The following is a 21402-nucleotide window of genomic DNA, read 5'->3' as shown; positions in this document are numbered from 1 at the left end:
AGTGGAGTTATAGAAGGGATGGCGGCAAAAAGAGACATCTAGACATCTTTACGTACAGTAAACTGCTGACCGAATAAGCAGTTGAAAACTGAATGGAAACATTATTATATTGTCATGGGGGTGGACTGGACCCTGTCCTTTAGGTATGAGGTGCAGGGCAGGATCCAACAGCGGGCAGAGTACAAGTCTATCACAGTTCATGTCAGGATAATTCAGAATCACTACTTAGCATAACACGCACATCTTTTTGAGGGGGGCCGCACAAACTCTACACAAACAATGGCTGTGTGTGGGTTTAAAAAAGGCCTTAGAGTTTAAAAGATAGTTTATCAGTTTTCAAACAAAAATAACACAAAATAAGCACACAAACATGCATGGAAAAATGATTAACGGAACATGAAAGAAAGTACAATATTGAAATATATATATATATATATATATATATATATAAAATGACTAAAAGCTTAACCTTAGAAGTACGGATGCACATTTTAACAATTATGACAGAGAGGTGTCTTGCAAAGCAAGCTTGACTGCATGGTGTAAAAATGTATAAAAATGTGCCCCCACACACCCAGGTAGGTATACAGTTAAGCATTAAATTAACGGTACTTTGTTTTATTCCAGTGATCTCTACTGTCTACAGCCTTTCCAAAGACACTCGTGTGCTCTGGAAAAGCACTAAAAACATTTTAGCAAAGCATTAGTGGAGTTATAAATCATTTTATAAATGGTTAAGTTTAATGGCTCTGGCAGCAATCCTGGCAACACATTTACTCAGCTCCTTTCCTTGTGTGCCAATATTTTTCCAGGAGCTCTGTGTGTACTCTTGGAATTCCATTGATGTTATTTTGGAGAATTTCATCCCAAGGTCATGAGAGGCCACAAAAATCTGCAAACTGCAATAATCTGAAAACTCTGAATGCCACTGAAAGTAACCTGGAGTCAAGCAATGGGAATCACCCTTTGAAATCAAGTTTGACGTGGAAGTAAACTTCAGTGCTAAACCTCACAACTTCTGTTAACTGCTTATTTTTTCCACTTGTTAATAAACTAATTTCCACATTTGATTGTACGAGGGTAAATGAAAAAGTAAAGGCAATTTGAAAATTACACGGTAACTGCAATGGATAGAAGCTGACGCAATACAACACATTCATGATGGCTTATGGGTAATTCAAACACATGCAGCGCAGTGCTCTGCCGTTAATCTAGTTGAAGGTCAATTGAATGCGAACGGTCCAATGCCGGATTGCACCATTGATGAACAACATAGCCTACTGAGACTTTTTTGGGCAGAGGGAGTGCAATCTGCTAAAATTCACAGACTACAAAAAAACTCCAACAATACCTGAAGGTTTCCAAGAGCACAGTAGCCTTGATATGGAAGAAAAGAAGGACATTTGGAAGAACCAAAACTCTTCTTAAAAGTGGCTGCCCACCAAAACAGAGCAATCTGGGGGACAGGTTTTTATGAGAGGTGATCAATAACCTGATGGTCACTTTAGCTAATTTAAACAGAAAAGGTGGCGCAGTGGTAGTGCTGCTGCTTTGCAGTAAGCAGACTGTGGAAGATTGTGAGTTCGTGTCTCGGTTCCTCCCTGTGTGGATAGCACTTTGAGTACTGAGAAAAGCGCTATATAAATGTAATGAATTATTATTATTATTATAACCTGTTTGGAATTGGGAGAAACATCAAGAAAGAGAATGAATGGAAGTCACTCCTATGTAAAGAAAAAAGACATCAAAGCCTCCTTGAAATTTGCAAAATAAAGAAACTAAAAGACTCTCACACTGAAAAATAAGATTCTCTTGTATGATGAAACTATGACTGAACAGTCTGTCCTCAATTCTAAGCATCAAGTCAGGCACTGCTCATCACCAGTGCAATACAATTCTAACATGGAGTTACCAGCATCAGGGACTTGGAGACTGGTCCGGGTTGAGGGAAAGATGAAAGGAGCAAAGTAACGAGACAACCTTAACATAAACCTTCTCCAGAGTCTCTGGGACCTCAGAGTGGGCCGAAGATTCACAAAGCAAAACCAACATGGAAGCGGTTTAGGGACAACTCTGTGAATGCCCTTGAGTGGCCCACCCAGAGCCTTCACTTGAACCCAGCTGAATACCTCTGGACCACTGGTGGTCTTCCGTCCATCCAGACAGAACTTGAGAGGCTCTGCAAAGAAGAATGACAGAAAATCCCCAAATCCAGTTGTAGCATCAGACCAAGACAGTGTCAGCCTGGGACTCTCAACAATGGGGCTTCTAACCGAGTACTGAGTAAAGGGTCTGAATATTTGTGCCAATGTAATATTTCAGGTTTTTTTGACTGTTATTTTCAAAACCTTCTAAAATCTGTTCTCACTTTGTCAATGTGGGATGTTGAGTGGGGCTTGATTAGGGGAAAAACAATTAACTTAAATGATTTTTAGTACAAGGCTGCAAAATAAAATGTGGAAAAAGTGAAGAGGTTTGAGTATTTTCTCAAGGCACTGTGATCTACACCCATCCATTCAGACAGACTCCTGCCCTGACACAATCCCGCTATAATAGGCTACAGCACCCCCGGGGACAGTGAAGTGGATTAAGCAAGTTTGAGATTGTCATATGTGATGTTAATTTAGGCATTATTTAAAGCATAAAAATTGATAGTACTGTATACCTTAATTATACAAAATAAAACAACATTCTGAAACAAACAGGTCAAAACAGGAAATTACAATGCTCTTTCCTCTTAAATTTAAATTTATCCCATATAAATTGAATAGTGCTTCATGTGTTTTCCTTTTTTTTTTTTTTTAAAGAGGAAGACCTGTAATATTTAGAAATAAGCCTGACCGCAGACACCCACACAACAGTATCTTAATTGAAAAGGATTCCATTTTTTGCTCCTCTCTGTATAAAGAAATGACATCAGGAAAAAAAGAAAACATTTCAATTTAACAGGAAAAAAATAAACAAAACAAAAGTAATTCTTTGAAAGCTGTAAAGAATGACATAAAACTGGTAGTGGTTAAGGCTTTGGACTTCAAACCCCGAGGCTGTGGGTTTAAATCCCACTACTGACACCACGTGTGACCCTGAGCAAGTCATTTGACCTGCCTGCGCTCCAATCAGAAAACCAAAAGAAATGGAACCAATGGCATCATAAATGGTTCAAGCTGCCTTGGATAAAGGTGTCAGCCAAATAAATAAATGTAAATCACGTAAAAAACACTGGCCTAGTCTTCATACTGCCACAGATGTGGCCGCTCTCTTGTATTCTCACCGGAGATCAGGAGTCACTCCCAGCAGTCATCTCTGCTTGATATTTCATACAAAAATTCAAGCAACCTGACCTTGGCTAGCAAACTGCATTAAAGGGAGCAGCTGATCATGCAATAATAATTCTACTCTCTACTGGGGAATCTCCTAAAATAGTTTGAATGTAGTGAAAGGAAATATGAAACATGAGCATAACCTGCATTCCCTAAGGATGAAACTCCACAATCAGCGGAAAGGAGAAAATGCTACAATTTACAAAAGTCCTGCTTTTCTTTTCTGAATGGTAAAGTCCGTTACATAAACAAGCAGCCCACTTTCTTGGACTAAGGCTACTCCCACACTACTACACGTTAATGTTTATACACCCAGACACTAGTCTCCTTTTTCACCATTCCTCCATTACTTTTAACTCAGGAAAATGGAGACTTTTCAAAACACTCTCCAGAGGCGTACACGTCTGAAAACTCCGGCTCAGTGTTCCAAAGGGGATGGGTGAAAATGCAAACGTTTTTAAAAACGCAGATTCTAGTTGTGCTCTGGTAAGTTTCTGCTTATTATGTAACCATTCCCTGACTGTATCTTGCTCATTAGAACTTTTCATTCCCTGATTGGTCACCTTTCACAGAAGACAATGATATTCGCCACACAGCAGACACAGTGAAGATGCTGTCCATGGCGCTTGTTGGGTTGCTTACTCATAGACATTGCAATTGCATTTTGTATAATTCAAATGCCGCATGCCTGGTGCAAAAGGCAAATCGTTTACCATCTGCTACAGTTTTGCAATAAATCCCCTGAGCCACTGGTGTTACCCTCTCTTGACGGATTTTTCTGCCAATGCACGCAGGCCCAGTGTAGGCCAATGTCTATATGACTTGCGCTTTCAGTTGTTTTAGTGTGGCCATCGATATTTTATTCAATGACTTGTTAATGCAAATGTACTAAAAATATGACAACGGTCATCCAAGTGGATCTTCTCAAAGTTATCCTTGCCTGAAAAAAAACTGAAAATATCTCGCAGCAAATGTCTTTTAGCAAATAGAAGAACCATAAAGGCCAAACAAGTGGGTTTGACACCAGGCTTCCAAAACTCTCCCCCATATTATATCAATGGTGATTTAACATCAACAATCCAAGCCTTAGCAAACCAAAGGAGCAGAAAATGGACATTTATCAACTGCAGACTGCTTATATTAATTGGTCAAACAAACCAGGATGAACTGAATTTATAGGACTCGAATGCAATTTAACGACAGAGACAATTCACATTGAAAAATCTCTGATATATACATTCTTCCTGTATTGTGCTAGTAAATTATAACCTCAGTCCATCTGTGTTAATTGGTTTACAACTTAATGTTGGACAGAAATGACACACCACAGAGCCACAGAGTCTGTTATAGTTTGTTTATAACCTGGGTATGGATGGATGCCACAAGACCAGAAGTTACAGAATTAGTTTATGGCTTGAGAAAAGAAGACGTACCAAGGTGCTTAACAGATGAAACACTCTGATCAGTCACTCATCATAAGGACAAGGCAGCCAATTAAATGGCACGTGTCCCAGATGCCCATGTGTGAATTTTGACATAAATGGCTCATCCAAGGAACCAAAAGACAGCAACGACAGAACTACAGAGACGGCAACGTCAGAGATCAAGACACGTGTGACCATTTCACCTGGATGATGGAGAACGTAAGTAATGAACAACACCAACTGCTAAATCAAAAGCTCCCCAGGGCAACATCCACTCCTCGCCATTTCTGATTTTCTTCAAGGTTTTCTAAGACTGTTTTATGTTGCTATTTTATATTCTTCAATCTGGTATTGTTATACGTTAACAAAGCCCATGTTGCTTTTACATTTCTATACTCTATTCTTTTCTCTACAGCGAGAGAAATGATAAAAGGACCAAGTGTGGTGAAGATTGCTTCTTTCTTGCTCACAGGGTTTTTATCAAGACTATTGAGGTCACTTCTCAATAATCAGAACAACTGCAGTATAAGACAGACATTATTTGGTTGGTAAGTGGTATATAACCAAAAGAGTTGAGCTTTGCGTGTGTAGACATGACAGCCACATGTTTGTTAACTGCGGTGATAGCGAGTCCCAATGCCGAGAGTCCTACGCACAATATTGGCAAAAGGCACCACTCAAGACTTTGTCTGCCTAGGATCTCTATGTGTATGTGTGTGAAGGGAATTCTTGGTAGAATATTGCCGGGTGACAGGCTATTGACACTTTCGTCGTGATAGGATATCTGTGTGTGTGCTAATCTTAATATTAAATAGGAGCAGGAGCAGACCAAACTTAATAACAAACCCAGCAAGTTTCACAAATCCTACAATCAAATTCAGTTCAGGCCCATACTTGAGAAAAGAAAAACCTGAATTTGGCAGTAATAACCATTGTGTTAATGACAGAACAGAAAAAAAAAACTTCAAATTAGGAGACGTGGAAGAAACAAGTCCTTTAAATGGGGGTACACAATGCCATAATTACAGAAACAAAGGCGTATTTTGAGATTCAAACAGAAATTTGGAATACACACTACAGAGCCCCAATGCTATACAGCATCACCCGATGTGTGGAGTACAAGTCCAGAGAGGTCATACTTAAACGATATCCCTGAGGCCTTATCCCAATACTGTGTGCAGTTGTGGTCTCAGTACTACAAAAAAGACATAGCAGCACTAAAGAAAGTCCAGAAAAAGAGCAACTAGGCAGATATCCGGACTGCAAGGTATGATCTACAAGGAAAGATTGAAGGAGTTGAACTTTTTCAATTCAGGCAAATGAAAATTAAAGGATGACAGGATTGAAGTGTTTAAAATCACAAAGGGTTTTAGTACAGTGGATTCAAGTTATTTAAAAATGAGTTCAACCTAAACGCGGGCGATACAGAAAGAAACTTGTTAAAGGTTAATTTCAAATAAGCGTTTAAAAAACTTTTCTTCACACAGATAACAATAAACACATGGAATAAGTTACCAAGTATTGTGTGGTAGAAAACAAAATACAGCTGGCTTGAAAAGTAAATATCATTTTAGGAAAATTAGTCAGAAAGGACTGTCAAGCTTTGCAAGGCTGAATGGCCTGTTCTCACCAGACTTGTTCAACATCTACAACAGCGCGTAACAATCACACCTGTATTAGGGACAGCATTAGACGGGGAAAGTAATGGAGAAGTAGATAAAGGTAAAGGAAGGTAAGATTTGCTTAACAGGAAGAAAATACTACTTATTGAGCATTTCCAGCAATACAAACATTGGCCAGATGGAGTTATTTTGTGGAGCTTGTTTCAGCACTGTGACCAAATGCCAAGAAAACATGACAAATTTGTTCCAGCATTTAAAAACAGTACCTCAGACCAAAACATGACGAATGTCTAGCAAAGTGGTTGAGTGAAAAGAGCACTGCAGATGTGAAAGTTGGAGGCGTCTGCACATACAGAGCCACACAAGAAAAGAACAAATAGGCACAAAAGGAAACACACTACCAATCATTACGTTGCTTTGACGCAGTTTATGGTAGGCTTAATCCTCACCATTAGAGCTCTATAGTCAACTATATTATATGGAAAACTTAAACTATTGTATAAAAAAAAAGTTACTATTCATTCCAGTAAAATGAAAGTGTCAAGAGAAACTACAGTGACATGGGCAAGTACAAGAAGAAATGAATCCACAGAGAGACTCAGTAATTTACGTATTTTCCTCGGCTCTGGAGGGGCAGAACCACAAAATTACAGAAATCGGTGTATGAAGGGAAACGGCATGCTACAGAAATAAGGATTTTCAGATGGGCGTGTGGAGTAACAGAACTTGAGGTTAGGAATTAAGAGAATCAGAGATGCACTTCAAGTTGGGGAAAATCTGAAAGAAAATACAGGAAAGAAATCTAAAGAGGTGTGGGCTTATCATGAGAAGAAAAGAATCACCGTCAAAATGGAGGAGAAGAGGGGACCAAAGAGAAGAAGGATGAACAGGGTGAAAGGGGATCTAATGGAGAAAAGGATGTCAGGCGAGGAAGTGTACAAGACACGAAGAATGAAGGAGACTGGTCCGATATAGTGCCACATCATTAATTAAAACCAAAAATCACAATTTGAACCTGTGCGATTACTAAATCATAAAAGGCTGCAATTTTCTACCAGTGGTATACATATTGTGCCTAAAGTCACTGGGTGAGTCTGTAGGGGGTTTTGCTTCCAGTCTGCTGAACGTGAACCACGCACGGCAAGACTGAACTATCAGAGGCCACCTTAAATCGGTCCCATTGCCAGTGAAGTGTGTGCTTTCGGAGGTGACAGAATGTGTTAATCCGTTGTTTACTCTGCCACTCTAAGCGCAACAGAGGGTGAAGTTGGTGACTTGGTACCAAAAAATAAATCTACCTCTGTAATTTGGCAGCATTTTGGATTTGACCACAGACAGAGATTGATCAGATGGACGGTATCATGCAAAACATGCAAAGTTAAAAGTGCTAGGACGTGTGTAAACAAGACAACTTTATATCAGCATCACCAACAAAACATAAAAATCTACAATTAATGCATTGTTAAAAATACCATATATACTTGCGTTTAAGTTCTCCCGCAGACAAGTTGGGACTTGATTTTAACGTATAATTTCTGTTTTTTTTATAATGTCAGTCATATAAGTCAAATGTGGAAAACTGAAGCTATTGGTGCAAGAGATTACGATATGCTAACGCCCACCTGAGAGAGTAACCACAGAGCACACGGCCTTTGTTTTCAATGTATTGTGCCTACGCGACCACACGGTAATACCCAAACTATTCCGAAGCGACATTAGCACTGATTTGTGTTTTTTGTATCTCACACCCTCATACACCTTTATAATAAGAGCATCCCTTATCTACGATGGAGCGTTCGATCAGTAGAAAATATGAAGCTGGTTTTAAATTAAAAGTCGTTGTAGTGGGAAAAATGAAATTGGTAACTGTGACGCTGCAACAAAATTTGATGCGTCTGAGAAACTGGTGTGAAAAAAAAATGTGTCACATTTTTTGAACGGGCGTATAAGTCGGGGTGTGATTTTATGAGTATATACGGTAGGTAAAGGTAAGTAAAAATGGCCGAGTCACAGTAAACAATAACACAGGAGCTTTTGCGAGTGATACGCCATATGAGAAAACACAGAGAGGTAAAAAAACAAAGATGATGTCACATTTTACTTAGCAAAAGACATCCTGCCCTTGCAACAACTACTAATGAGGTACTGCATATAAACAAATTACTAGGCGCAGATCTGTGGAAAGGACAGCAGCACAAAGTTCAGAGATCTGATCGCCAAGGAGCAGAAGCCGTTGAAGAACCTAGCAGAGCTGGTTTTGATGTCTTGGTACCTTCTGCCAGATTGAAGAGGCACAAACAGACTGTGGGAAAGCTGCCAGCGGTCCTACAAAATCATACAGGCTTTGTGGATACAACGCTGGAAGGTAAGGCGGTCCTGATGATCTTTTCTGCTTATATACATTATCTGTTTTAGGACCTTGCAGCCAGAGATGCTGCCGTTTGCTCTCAATGGCGGCCCTTTAGAATGTGGTGAAAATGGGAGGAGGAGACTTGCCTCCCTCACCTGCCAAAAGGAACTGGAGGTGTCTGTGCCCTCTTGGCTGTGAAGGTGGTGTTAATTGATCAAGTGAGGTCAGCTGCCAAGGTGCACACCAAGGAAATAACAGTTCTGTGGTGGAACTGGTCAAGAACACCAATGTGCAGCTGAGTGCAGATAGCATGGACTCTTCTAAAGTCAATCTGTGAATGTGTCTCTAACTCAAGATTGTAGCACCCATAATGAAAACAAGATGGTACTGTGTTTACTTTTAAACACCATTAAAAATGCTTCCCATTCACTAACCAATGTGATGACATGATACCTTTACCTCTAAAACACCCTGAAACCAAGTTTCAATTATTTTTACTGCAAATCATTGATAGTAAGAAGATGGGACGGGGGCATTAAGCAAGCAATCATAGAATAAACTATAAGCAAACAAAAGTTCAGGTATAAATGTTGCCATTGCCCACAGTGGTCTCAAACCATCCTCAGGGAAGTCAATCACCACAATGTCAAACATAAAGGAAATTTCAGCTACTACCATATGCAGTGCCTGTGCCATGTAACCTTTAATCAAGAATGTCACAAACATTTCACTTAAAATATTCTCTGCATTTTGGAATTGGCCGCACCAAGATTCAAAAGTTAATAAGCCGTTACCTCGAAGGCAGAGAAAGGTCAGGAAATCTTCTGTCTTGGGCTTTCTTTTTGAGAGGTCGGTAATCTGAGAGGCTGGAGTAGGCAACACTGGCTCCACCACCTTAATGGGAGTTGTGCTGGGTGAATTGGGCTGAGACTGTGCAAATTTCCTTTGAGCCTGCAGTCTTGGCCTGCAAAAAATAAAATTAAAACAAGCTGTAAGGTATACAATGTTGTCTAACATGCCAGTATAAAATGTAAACATCCATCTTAATAAAAGGATGTGTGCCCATCCAGTCGATGTCTTGGTCATTCCAACAGATGGTGCATCACAAACATTTTGAGTAATAAAAGGCAGTGCACTGGTCATTCTGACAGATAGCACCTACCAAATGGCATAACAGAAACATACGTATTGCATTTATCATTCCAACAGATGATGCATCACAAACATTTATAGTAATGCATTTTAATTCACAAATGTTTATGAGGTGCCATCTGTTGGATGACAAATGTAATACATTTTATTATTACATGCAGTATAAAATACATTCCAATACATGGTGCACTACAAATGTTAACACTAAATACACAGGTCTACGTTGATTACTTACATTTCAATCCATCTTAGATGGGTAGCACAGCTAGTAAGAGGAATAAATGCGTTGATATTACAAATTATAAAATGAACACATCTATATAGGCCAGGGTTGGGCAGTGTTGGTCCTGAAGGGCCGCTGGTGTAATTGGGAACAAATAAGAGGGAGAACTGGTGGCTCTTTTGTCATTTGAATCTTACCGCTAAAATGGAACCATTAAAAACACTGAATGAAAGTGTTTAATTAAGACTGGGGAACCTAAACAAGCGAGAAACTCAACAACTGAATTGAAGCATCAAAATGTCACTTGAGCAATAGGAGCTTCATCTGCAAAAAATGACTCCTCATTAAGAAACTTGACTGAAACAAAAACCTCCAGCCACTGCGGTCCTCCAGGACCGATGCTGCCCACCCGATATGGGAGATCGATTCAAATACGTATGTCAAAAGACCAAAGTGAAAATTAAGTTATTAAACATCAGAAGGCTTTTTAAGCTTTCCAGGTCTAAAATTAAATACATTAAATAGATATTTCATCATTTCCAAGGTGCAGTGAATGATAACATTACAGGGGGTTCAGAAGCCTCATAATTTAGGTTCCAGATCCTAATTTGAATATGTTCAGATATGGGGTTCGATGCTACTTTAATATACCGACATTAAATGCAGTGTTTCCATACCTCGAGTACCTGGTTTAGTAACATTACATTAACTTATTTGGCGGACACCTTTATCCAAAGTGACTTACAACATTTATGATACAATTGGTTATATTTTCTTTTTTGTTTTCTATCCAGAGCACAGGCAGGGCAAGCGAGTTGCTCAGGGTACGCGAGTAGCCAGATCTAAACCCACAACCTCAGGGTTAGAAGTCCAAAGCCTTAACCACTACACCATACTAGTTTATTAATCAGGGGTAATTCCTGCCCTGAGCTGCACTCTTTGTTTAACTGAACATGTCCTTTTGGATTTTTGAAATGTAATGTGCCAATATAGCAAGGGTTACCTTTAATTTTCAATAGAATTCAGCAAAGACTCCTCTTTTCGATTCATATTAACAGGTTAGTTTCCGTAGGATCATCTCTTAAGAATTTCCTGTATTCCTTTCATAATGTCGGTTATTGAAGTGGTTACTGGATTAATTAAGAATTAAGTGCTTCCTTTAAAGATGCATTCGTTTTGCCACTTGTGTCTACTGTCCATCATGCAACCAATCGTCCACTTTTGCAGGGCCATTTCGCCAGGATACATTGGGTCAGTGCTCAAGGTGGCACCAGGTGTTGGGTTACCCGTTTATCCTTTGCAACCAGGAACCATCAACCCTGGAAGAAAACTTATGACCCCGGGTAAGCTCTGCTCATCATCTCACCTCTAAGGTGTACATGAATATCCTTTTAAAAATAAACTACAGCCGTGAGTTTGACTTACAACTTGTTTAATTATAGGAATAATAAACGGTAGAAAAATTATTTTCTAGCATAAGTTATGTATTTCCTATAATGGTGTTACAGTATAGTGGGCCCTGCAATGGACCAGCACCTTCATTCAGGGATGGACAAAGGGACACAAAATTGTGTTATATGGGCCACCAAGTGAAAGTTTCTTTTCATGATTGAAATTTCTTTTTAACTTAGTCTTACTCTTCTCAGGTTTAATCACAACGGGATCATATATTCATTCTTAGGATTTTTTTTTTTGGGAATTGTAAAAGCAGGAAAAAATGGAAACGTCATCTGTTTGGGTGAAAGAAACATAACAGCAATATACACATTAAAGGAATTACTAAAAACAAAAAATATTCACCTAGTGCTGACATATGAAAAGTTACAAAAGTAATACTTTGTTATAGATATTTAAACTCTTGAAATCATGAAAAAGTCTTGTGACAAATGTATTCCCATTGTGATGACTTGGCAGCAGGGTTGGAGATTAAATTTCAGATAATCATTGCAAAACAAGTTCTTGTAGGGGCAGACAGTGACATCCTTCAGGATTTGAGTATTTAAGCTTTAACCAGAATAACCACTCACATTAATATGGACTGGTAGTATTGGGATTTTCAACAGGCACATACTCAAGACCCGTGTGATATGGAAATTTAGAACTCAAACCTTTCCTGATATTTATGAGTGACAATGAGTGTTTGACTGTGGCCTTGTGACAATCAATGGAAATGAATGCTGTAGCGCAAGACAGTAAAAATAAATACAAAGGAGCATACTATTTTAAGTAAAAATAACAGTTTGCAAAAAAGTGTGAACAGATTCAGGCCAATACAGAATTCATTTATGTATAATTCATAAGAATGTGCCAAGACGGAACAGAATCTTAAACCAACCACTTTAAAATAATATCCTTTAGGCATTGAACTGTGTTTTCTAAAGATACTTTGGTTACTTCGAGCTCTACAGAAATCCCTTAATACTGTTTCTTGAATAATCTGCAGTGAGGTAACAAATCTCCCTTTGGTATAATAAAGTCTACCTAACCTAACATTGCTGCAGCAAACAGCCAGCATCATCTGTTGGAATGGCAGAAGCGCTACATGCTCACCCGACTATGAAGAAATTTATCATTACGAGGTGAAACACATGACAGACGCAGTGGGCTTTTCCTATATAAGCTCCACACCTTAAACAAAAATTCACTACAAGGTGGTGTCGCACCTAAGGCAAGGTATCACTAAAACATGAGATTAACCTATCTGGGATTGAATTAGCTACAGTACCTCCTGGATAAAACAAGTATAAAAACATTTTAATGTTTCATCATAGCCATTTAAATCTACTCTCTATACAGTAATCCCTCGCTATATCGCGCTTCGACTTTCGCGGCTTCACTCTATCGCGGATTTTATATGTAAACATATCTAAATATATAACGTGGATTTTTCGCTGCTTCGTGGGTTCTGTGGACAATGGGTCTTTTTACTTCCTGTACATGCTTCCTCAGTTGGTTTGCCCAGTTGATTTAATACAAGGGACGCTATTGGCAGATGGCTGAGAAGCTAACCAATCAGAGCACGCAGTTAAGTTCCTGTGTGCTGACTGGCTCAGCGACGGAGTGCCGAATTCGATTCCACGGCATTAACTAGTCTCGTCTCGCTCATTCAGCATCAACGTGTTTTGCTGTGTAAAGAGTTAACTTTTGTGCCCTTTTGTGATTATCTTTGTGCGTAGTCAAGCCCTTCGTTATGGCTCCAAAACGATCTGCTCCTGCTACTGCTTCAGGGGTCGTGCCCAAGCGCCAACAGAAGATGTTAACGACTGCCAAAAAGGTAAAAGTTTTGGATATGTTGAAGGAAGGGAAAAGCTACACCGCTGTAGGACACCATTACGCCATCAATGAGGCTACGATTCTTTTTATTTAAAAAGGAGGAAAAGAATAGAAGATCTACAGCCGCAGTGTCTTTTAACCAGGGCGCAAAATGAGTTGTAAGTGGACGTAATAAGGCAGTAGTCTGGATGGAATCTGCTTTAGGGATTTGGATTGAAGAAGAAAACGGCGGTGCTACACAGTCGCCTGAAGAGGCTCCTTTAGAAGGGCTGTAACGCTCTCCTTTGTTGTGCAGTAAAACTAAACTCATCGTTATCAGACAAGTCATCGTGTCATTGTTGGTGAGTAACCCTAATTAATTATACGTTTAGTGTCACTGTACACACATTTACTGTATACAATTTATCTTGCATTGTACGTATTTATTACTGGTGGCCTGTCTATCGTAATGGCTGTAACATATGTGATATTGGAGACACTCGATATCTTTAAAATAATATTTAGGTTTTACTGTATACAAACAGTGTGTTTACATACATAATATCAATGAATCTTACCTAATATCTAAGAGAATACAAAGGGTTTATGCTGTACTAGCAGAATACCCGCGCTTCGCAGCGGAGAAGTAGTGTGTTAAAGAAGGAAAGAGAAAGAAAAGGAAACATTTTGAAAATAACGTAACATGATTGTCAATGTAATTGTTTTGTGTATTTGGTGGCAGCGTCACAAAGTTATTTTTGTCTAGCTGCATCAGAAAATGTACCACGACGTCTGACATGCCTCCTTTTTACTGTTTTATCACAGCTTGGATTGTTGCTGTCATATATATATATATATATATATATATATATATATATATATGTGTATGTATGTATATGTATATATATATATATATATATATATATATATATATATATATATACACACACACATACATACATATATATACACATATATATACTTGTGTGTATGTTTGTATGTGTCTATGTGTGTGTATAGCTTTGGTCACTGATTGCAAGGGAAAAATAATAAAATGTAGTCTATAAGTTATTAAACAGTAAAACATTAACGTTTTAAGAAGTACAGGTACATTGAGCACTACTGGAGTGGTTGGGTAAACTACATTTTAAAGACTGTGTAACACAACAGGTAAGTAACTAACAGCAGCTAAAATGTATATGGATCATCTCTCGGTAGTAGATCCCTTTTGAAAGGCGCTACACGACGGCTGTGGTATAGAAATTACATTTTCTATGTGAACTTTCAAATTTGTGCCTCTGGTAATGTGCCTTACCGGCAATTAAAGAAAATTATTTTTGTGTCCTTTGCAATGTTAAGAGAGAAAGGCTTTGGTTTGGGATAAAAGGAAAAAAGGTGTAAAGAAAGGAAAGTTGCCTTTCCTTTTATATAGTATAGAGAGATGTGTTCGCTGACGATATGAGCATCTTCTGGGGACAGTCGCGGTGTGTCTTGTGTAGACTGGTGAGACGTCCCGCCATTAATCGGCTGTGATGGCACTGTCAGTCTTCCACTCCTGTGCGTATCTTCATAATCCGAGCTGAGGACCTCATAATCGTATACGTGCAAAAGAAAGTGTGAATCGCCTTAATATTATTTTGCCGTGGTGTAGAAAAGGGGTCCCGTGTTTGCACTTGTCTGGGCTATAGCGCAGGGGGAGGAAGAAAAAAATTAAAAGTGCTCACTTTGACTTAAGGCAGAAGCGCAGTCAGCGTCTCAAAGGCCGGCACAGCTATGCACGCGCGCTGGCTGCTCGACTTTTGCTGGGCAGGAGACCCCTTTTGTACACACGTTCATGATATCAAAAGTCTCAGCGTTCTTTGGAGGTAATTCATATATTATATATATAGCAAAATACCCGCGTCGCAGCGGAGAAGTAGTGTGTTAAAGAAGTAATGAAAAAGAAAAGGAAACCTTTTAATAATAACGTAACATGATTGACATTGTCATGAGTGTTGCTGTCATATAAATGCCTGCCTAAATAAGTCACCCTCGCTTTGCTCTTACTTTTTTACCGTTCATTTAATCATGGCTAGTGGCGGAAAACTTATAAAATGGAAGGAGGATGGCTTTACCAAAACAAATATTGATGGCGAATCGATTATTCATAAAGCTTGAATTGGTGATCTGTTTTTCTGTGTTAACCTCATATTTTTCATACTTCTTCTCAAACTAAGGTGGTGCGAGGGTAAAATGAATCGGGATACGGTGATCAATGTAATCGGTGTACCAGGAAATCATGCATTGACAAAAGCTCCCCTTTGCTTGTAATGCAAAGTGTGATTAAATGCATTATTTTTTAACGCGTTAAGGAGCACATGCATCGAAGCTTCTCAGCTGTGCTTGTGCTAAGAACGAAATGAGATGAATGGGAGGGGTGATGATGACGTGACTCCCCCGCCCGCCTTAACTGTCAATCCCCACAAACACAGTCTCTCGGAATTTGCATAAGCACACCCCTTCACCTACAATTTTAACTTAGTTACAAAGTGATCAAAACTCTCGTTTATATCCTCGTCCTCTCATTAAACTTGTATCCCGCATTCCCGTGGGCATGTGAAACGCCAGCGGTAGCCTGTCTATGAACTTAATTTAAAGTTTAGGTTTGCACCTTGCTTTCTTTCCGAGGTAGCAGGACTCATGAATATGGTAGTATATGTCACTCGCTCGCTTCTTATTGTTTTTCGCTGCCTTCTCAATTATATAATGCAAGTTTTCTTAAGCGCTTTTTGGAGGTCTTCCCGATTTTCTACGCACTGCGTTGACAGTCAGTTCATGTGATTACGTGGGAGGCGTGATGATGTCACACGAAACTCCGCCCCCCACGTCTTTCCAGCTAAACTCTATTACAGTTAATGGAGAAAAATACCTTCCAGTTATGACCATTAGGCGTAGAATTTCGAAATGAAACCTGCCCAACTTTTGTAAGTAAGCTGTAAGGAATGAGCCTGCCAAATTTCAGCCTTCTACCTACACGGGAAGTTGGAGAATTAGTGATGAGTCAGTGAGTGAGTGAGTGAGTGAGTGAGTCAGTGAGTGAGTGAGTGAATGAGTGAGTGAGGGCTTTGCCTTTTATTAGTATAGATAACTGTGCAGGGAATATTTATAAACAGTGTGGGAGAGTTTATAAGGGCTTAAAATATATAAAAAAATAACCATACAAACATATGGTTTCTACTTCGCGGATTTTCACCTTTCGCGGGGGGGGGTCTGGAATGCAACCCCCGCGATCGAGGAGGGATTACTGTATATAAAATAGAGAAGGTGACAATGTTTAGAAGGCTCAAATTCATTAATCATTTTTGAATACCAATCCAGTTATTTTTGTGTCTCACCTTGTATATACATCTACTCTCTATATATAAAATCCCAAGCCTAAAAGTACAATGATTTTATGTGACTTTTTATGTCACCCTTTAAATCGGCTTATTTTAAAACCTACATATATATGTTTGGTATCATTCTTTTCAGAATTTATCAAACTTTAATGTGATGGTGTTAGATTTTCAGATTCTTATTCTGTTTTTAAATTATAACCTAAAAAACATCAAGAAGTCGCATCTCACGAGATGAGACTTTGCGCCAAGAGATTTCAACCATGACCGGGGCCAGAAATAAAAGACAGAGAGTAGGACAGCTGCTGTATAGGCTATTAAATGTTCAAAGTGCCACAAGAGATGAAGATCACAAAGTACAGCAGCAGCAGCTGATCAAGCAAAGAGGAGGTCAAAAAAAAAAAAAAGTTTCCCATTGTGTCACCGTTTAAGAGGGGGTTTGGGAGGAGCGACTGCATCTCCTTGGGGTGCGTTCAGCCCCCCTCTTCACAACGCGAGCAGCAGGGACGCAAAGTGACTGGTGAGCGAAGCAAGCAGGGGGCAAACCCTCTAGTAGAGTATAAATTTTCAATCAAAGACTATACCTGCCAGATTTTGAAACATTAACAGTGATGTGTTTGGAATGAACCTGATATCATCAGTAATAAATACTAGGCTTTTGAACAGACCACCGAAAGTGTTTGTGCTTCCTGGTCCACCAAAATATATTCCAAAAATTAACACTTTGCTGTCATGATTAAAGTTACCGTTTAAAGCGTCAGTTCTTTCACGTGAACAAAATTATTTTCTTACACACATAAATCTTTTGAAGTTAAGTTTTCAAATAACCTTAAGCACAATGACTCATATTGCACTTTTGGAGTATATTTTTAGTGAAGCTACATAACTAAACAGCCACATTTAGAAACTAAGAAAACATGAAGGCCTTAAGTCTGCATTTAGGGACAGAAAGACTGTTGTACTGTTAGTAGACCCCAACACCTTAAAACTAAGCCAGTGAAATCTATGGAGGGTGCAGGTCAGCTAACTTTAATTAATGCAATAATTTCGTAATGAAGAGTTCTGTCACACTGAAATTCAAACAATGGACTGAGAAACAAAGAAAGTAAAAAGAAGGTGCTTGAGAGGCCTGGTGTGACATGTTGCGTCTGTCATTTTCGTTGCTAGACTGGATGATTCGAATGAAGGATTTGATGAAAATGTCCTATTTGTCAGCTCTCTTGCTTTCTCTATGAACTCGGTGGTAACGTAGGTTGCTATAATTAATACCAAGCACTTTCTGCTCTGTTCAGGCACTTGAACATTTTGTTCTTGTTTTGGATACTCTGCAAATCCGTCCTTATGGCTCTGCAACACTGTCAGTATTATGTAGTTCACATTCTTTAAAAACAAATTGCGTTGCCACAGCTGTTAGGGGAAACATTTTCTTTGTGTCCAGTAACAAATCCTAAACGAAATTAATGTTTTGTTTGGGAATAAATACCTTCTTCAGTATTAGCCAGATGTGTAAATCTTGACCATCTACAAAATATTAACTCATTATGGCACTTTACTGCAAAGTAGCAGCAAATGCAATCCCACGAGGTGCAGGTACAGTGGATTCAGAAAGTATTCAGACACCTTCACTTTCTCTACATTGTGGTGTAGATTTAATTCAAAATTAATAAATTTGCCATTCTTGGGCACCAGTCTGCATCTAACACCACATAATGACAAAGTGAAAACATTTTTAGAAAGGTTTACAAATGTATTAAAAAAAGCTCTCGTTCATATAAAAGTATTCAGACCCCTGATTCAGTACTTTCTAGGAAGCCCCTTTGACAGCATTCCACCTTCGAGTCTTCTTAGGTAAGTCTCTACAAGGTTTCCACATCTGAATTTCAGCAGTTTAAACCAATGACCAAACACCGCCACCTACTGACTAGAAGAACAATCAAGGCACAAAAGAATAAATGATTTTAGTTGCTGACAGTACAAGCAGTTTGTATTGCTGCCCAAGTGCAAGCGGTCAGTATTAATAAGGCTTTAGGTGTCCCGATAATTGTGTCCATGCCATTTTCATTTTCCTTTATGCTTTCAAGTATTATTTCGAATCCTCAGTCAAAAGCAAAGGGTCTGCTCTACGGAATAAAGAATGGTGGATGCCAAATAAGTTTGTCAGTTTTAACTTATTTATGAAAAATTGTGATCTGCTCTGTTTATCTTGTTAAATAGTTGAAGGATACCAGTACACGTGGCAGGAACACAAGGTCTGATGGTATGTCAGTGGGGTGCACTTTGACTCCACGTTAAACAAATGGGGGCAACTTAAAACTAACATTGGGCTAATATGGTTTTACAGTTTTATCAGTGCAAATACCCCCAAAAATGTGCTTCATTCACTGCCTGAAATGTTCAACTTTAAGACTGCAAAGCACCCTGCAAGGAGCAAATGGATTCCCAATTGGCAAATTTTCTGAAAAAGAAATTGGCAGCTGGAGTCAGCCATAAAAAAAAATCAAGAAATGTAAAGTAGAGAGTATCATTATCTCCCATCTACACCCACTGTTTACAATGTAATAAATATATACAGTATATTTTTAAAATGTATAACTAATATTTTATGTACATATTTTACACAAATTCATTTATTACTTGTATAAATGCAGAGAAACCACAAACATGTATTCATTTATTCATTCATTTTTGTTAAATATACTGCAAGTGAACAGATGGCACATTTCAAAGCAGACACACTAAAGAACTTAAATTCATCGAGTACACTGTTACAAAAAAAAAAAAAGCTTCTAAATAACTCAAAGTATAAGGCTTTCCATTTTTAACTCTAACAGTTGATACCAGACGAACAGTTGATGTGTTAAAGCGCACACCTCAGACACCAAACACTCATCATGGCACATCGAAGGGATTAGACGCATCCGCCTTCTGCCTTCACTTAACAGCAGCAAATGATGCTCCATTAGCAGCAGTTAAAAACACTGAACATCCTAAAGGAAGTTAATATCACTGCATATGTGTTAGCTGGGATTGGCTCCAGCAGACCCCGTGACCCTGTAGTTAGGATACAGCAGGTTGGATAATGGATGGATGGATGGTAATTTTAGAGTTTGATCTTTGTACATGGGCCACAAGTGTTCTGAATTTACAGAAAGCACTCGGGCATCAGCCCTGCTCACAGCGGTAAGATGTCTGCTGAGACCGCGGAGGCTTAAATTAACACCAAACCAAAAAAAACACACACATTGTGCGGTATTACAGGCTTCACATTGTTCTAAAGACGCAACTTAAACTGTAAAACTACAAGCACAAATTAGTTGTTGGACATAAGGGCTTGAAATCACACTTGGGATTTATGTACAAGCCTCCACAGCTTTACAGCATCTGCTGACGCTTTCAAAAATCTGAACGGAGCGTCTTCCACTTGAATGCGTCATTCTCAATGACTACCACTGAGCTGGAAATGGGCTTGATACGTTTTGGAGGACATCTTGACAAGGTTATAGCAATTCCAAGCACACGCTTTTCTCTCCCCTCTTCTGACCACTGGTACTCACCTTGCATGATCAGAATTAATGACTTGAACTCAGATGCCTCCTTCTCTGATAAAGGACATCCTGGAATGCGAGGCGGAGTACATATAAAATGGCTGTTCTATTATTATATTCTACGATTCATATTTTAATAGCACAAACACATTTTGAAGTTGTTTTTCATAAATTCAATTGCTTGAAGTCGGGTTAGGGAGACTTTATTATCCCAGAGGGAAAATTGTTTACAGCAAGAAAGTACAAAAACATATGGCACTGTTAATAATAATTCTTTATATTTATATAGCGCTTTCTCACAGCAGCCAATTGACAACTGTCTTGGCTCCAAGAATGGACATATTTGTTAAGTTTTTAAGCTTTTCCTCCATGCCCCATTCGCTTCCTTTGTAAAGCACCACATTAAGTAAGATATTTAAATTTATAGAAAGTGCTTTACTTTAGAACACAATTTAACACAGCAAATGCATATATATTTGTGAAGAAATAACTTAAGACTCAAAAAATACCGATCCTTTAAACTTGAGGAAGGGCAGCGTGGAGCCAAACCTGAAATTAAAAAGTAAGGGGATGCCGACAACAAAGCTTATGAATTTTTACTCAATTAATGCCTTGATTCACACGATTTCTAGTTGGAAACTTGACGACTGCCGACTGCTGAACTCATCGTCAAAGGACGTCATATTGCAGGACGAGAGGGGTGACAAATTGGACGACTCTGTGACGACACTCAAACACAGTTTCACTTTTCCTAAACACTCCAGACTTGACTGTTTTCTAATAACGTGACGTCTGACAGAGCCAGTGGTGCTGTATGAATGCTATCCGGGAACAGCCAAAGTCTCACAATCCTCACAGACTTTGTCTTCCATTTTATCACGGTATACATAAAACACAAGAAATCAGACAGATGAGCCTATCTTCTGCTTGTCAGGTCCAAACCACCAACATTTCTTACTCTTCATTGCTGCATTATATGCATCACACTTTCAGCTAAGCGCTCTCGAGTTCTGAAATCTCGCACAAACGCAAAGCCCACATCAATGACTTAGGCCAAAATCAAACCTGTTAAACTGCTGGGACCGAGTCGTTCTTATGTCAGACTACACGACTGGTGATCACAACAGCAGGCCACAATGC

The 21402-nt window shown here is 39.0% G+C and overlaps 1 protein-coding gene across 3 annotated transcripts in view; it reads right to left on the bottom strand.

The window, feature by feature from the left end:
- LOC120515622 (protein Jumonji-like) overlaps positions 1-21402 on the bottom strand; it is a 269278-nt gene that overhangs the window by 79653 nt on the left and 168223 nt on the right. For all 3 annotated transcript variants that reach the window (XM_039736756.1, XM_039736757.1, XM_039736754.1), the window contains one exon: positions 9511-9680. In XM_039736756.1, the coding sequence (XP_039592690.1) occupies positions 9511-9680 (170 nt within the window). The remainder of the gene's footprint in view (positions 1-9510; positions 9681-21402) is intronic.

This window comes from Polypterus senegalus, chromosome 15 (genome assembly GCF_016835505.1).
Source record: "Polypterus senegalus isolate Bchr_013 chromosome 15, ASM1683550v1, whole genome shotgun sequence".
Taxonomy (NCBI): domain Eukaryota; kingdom Metazoa; phylum Chordata; class Cladistia; order Polypteriformes; family Polypteridae; genus Polypterus; species Polypterus senegalus.
Note: the sequence above shows the minus strand (reverse complement) of the source record. Positions and strands in the feature narration are given on the sequence as shown.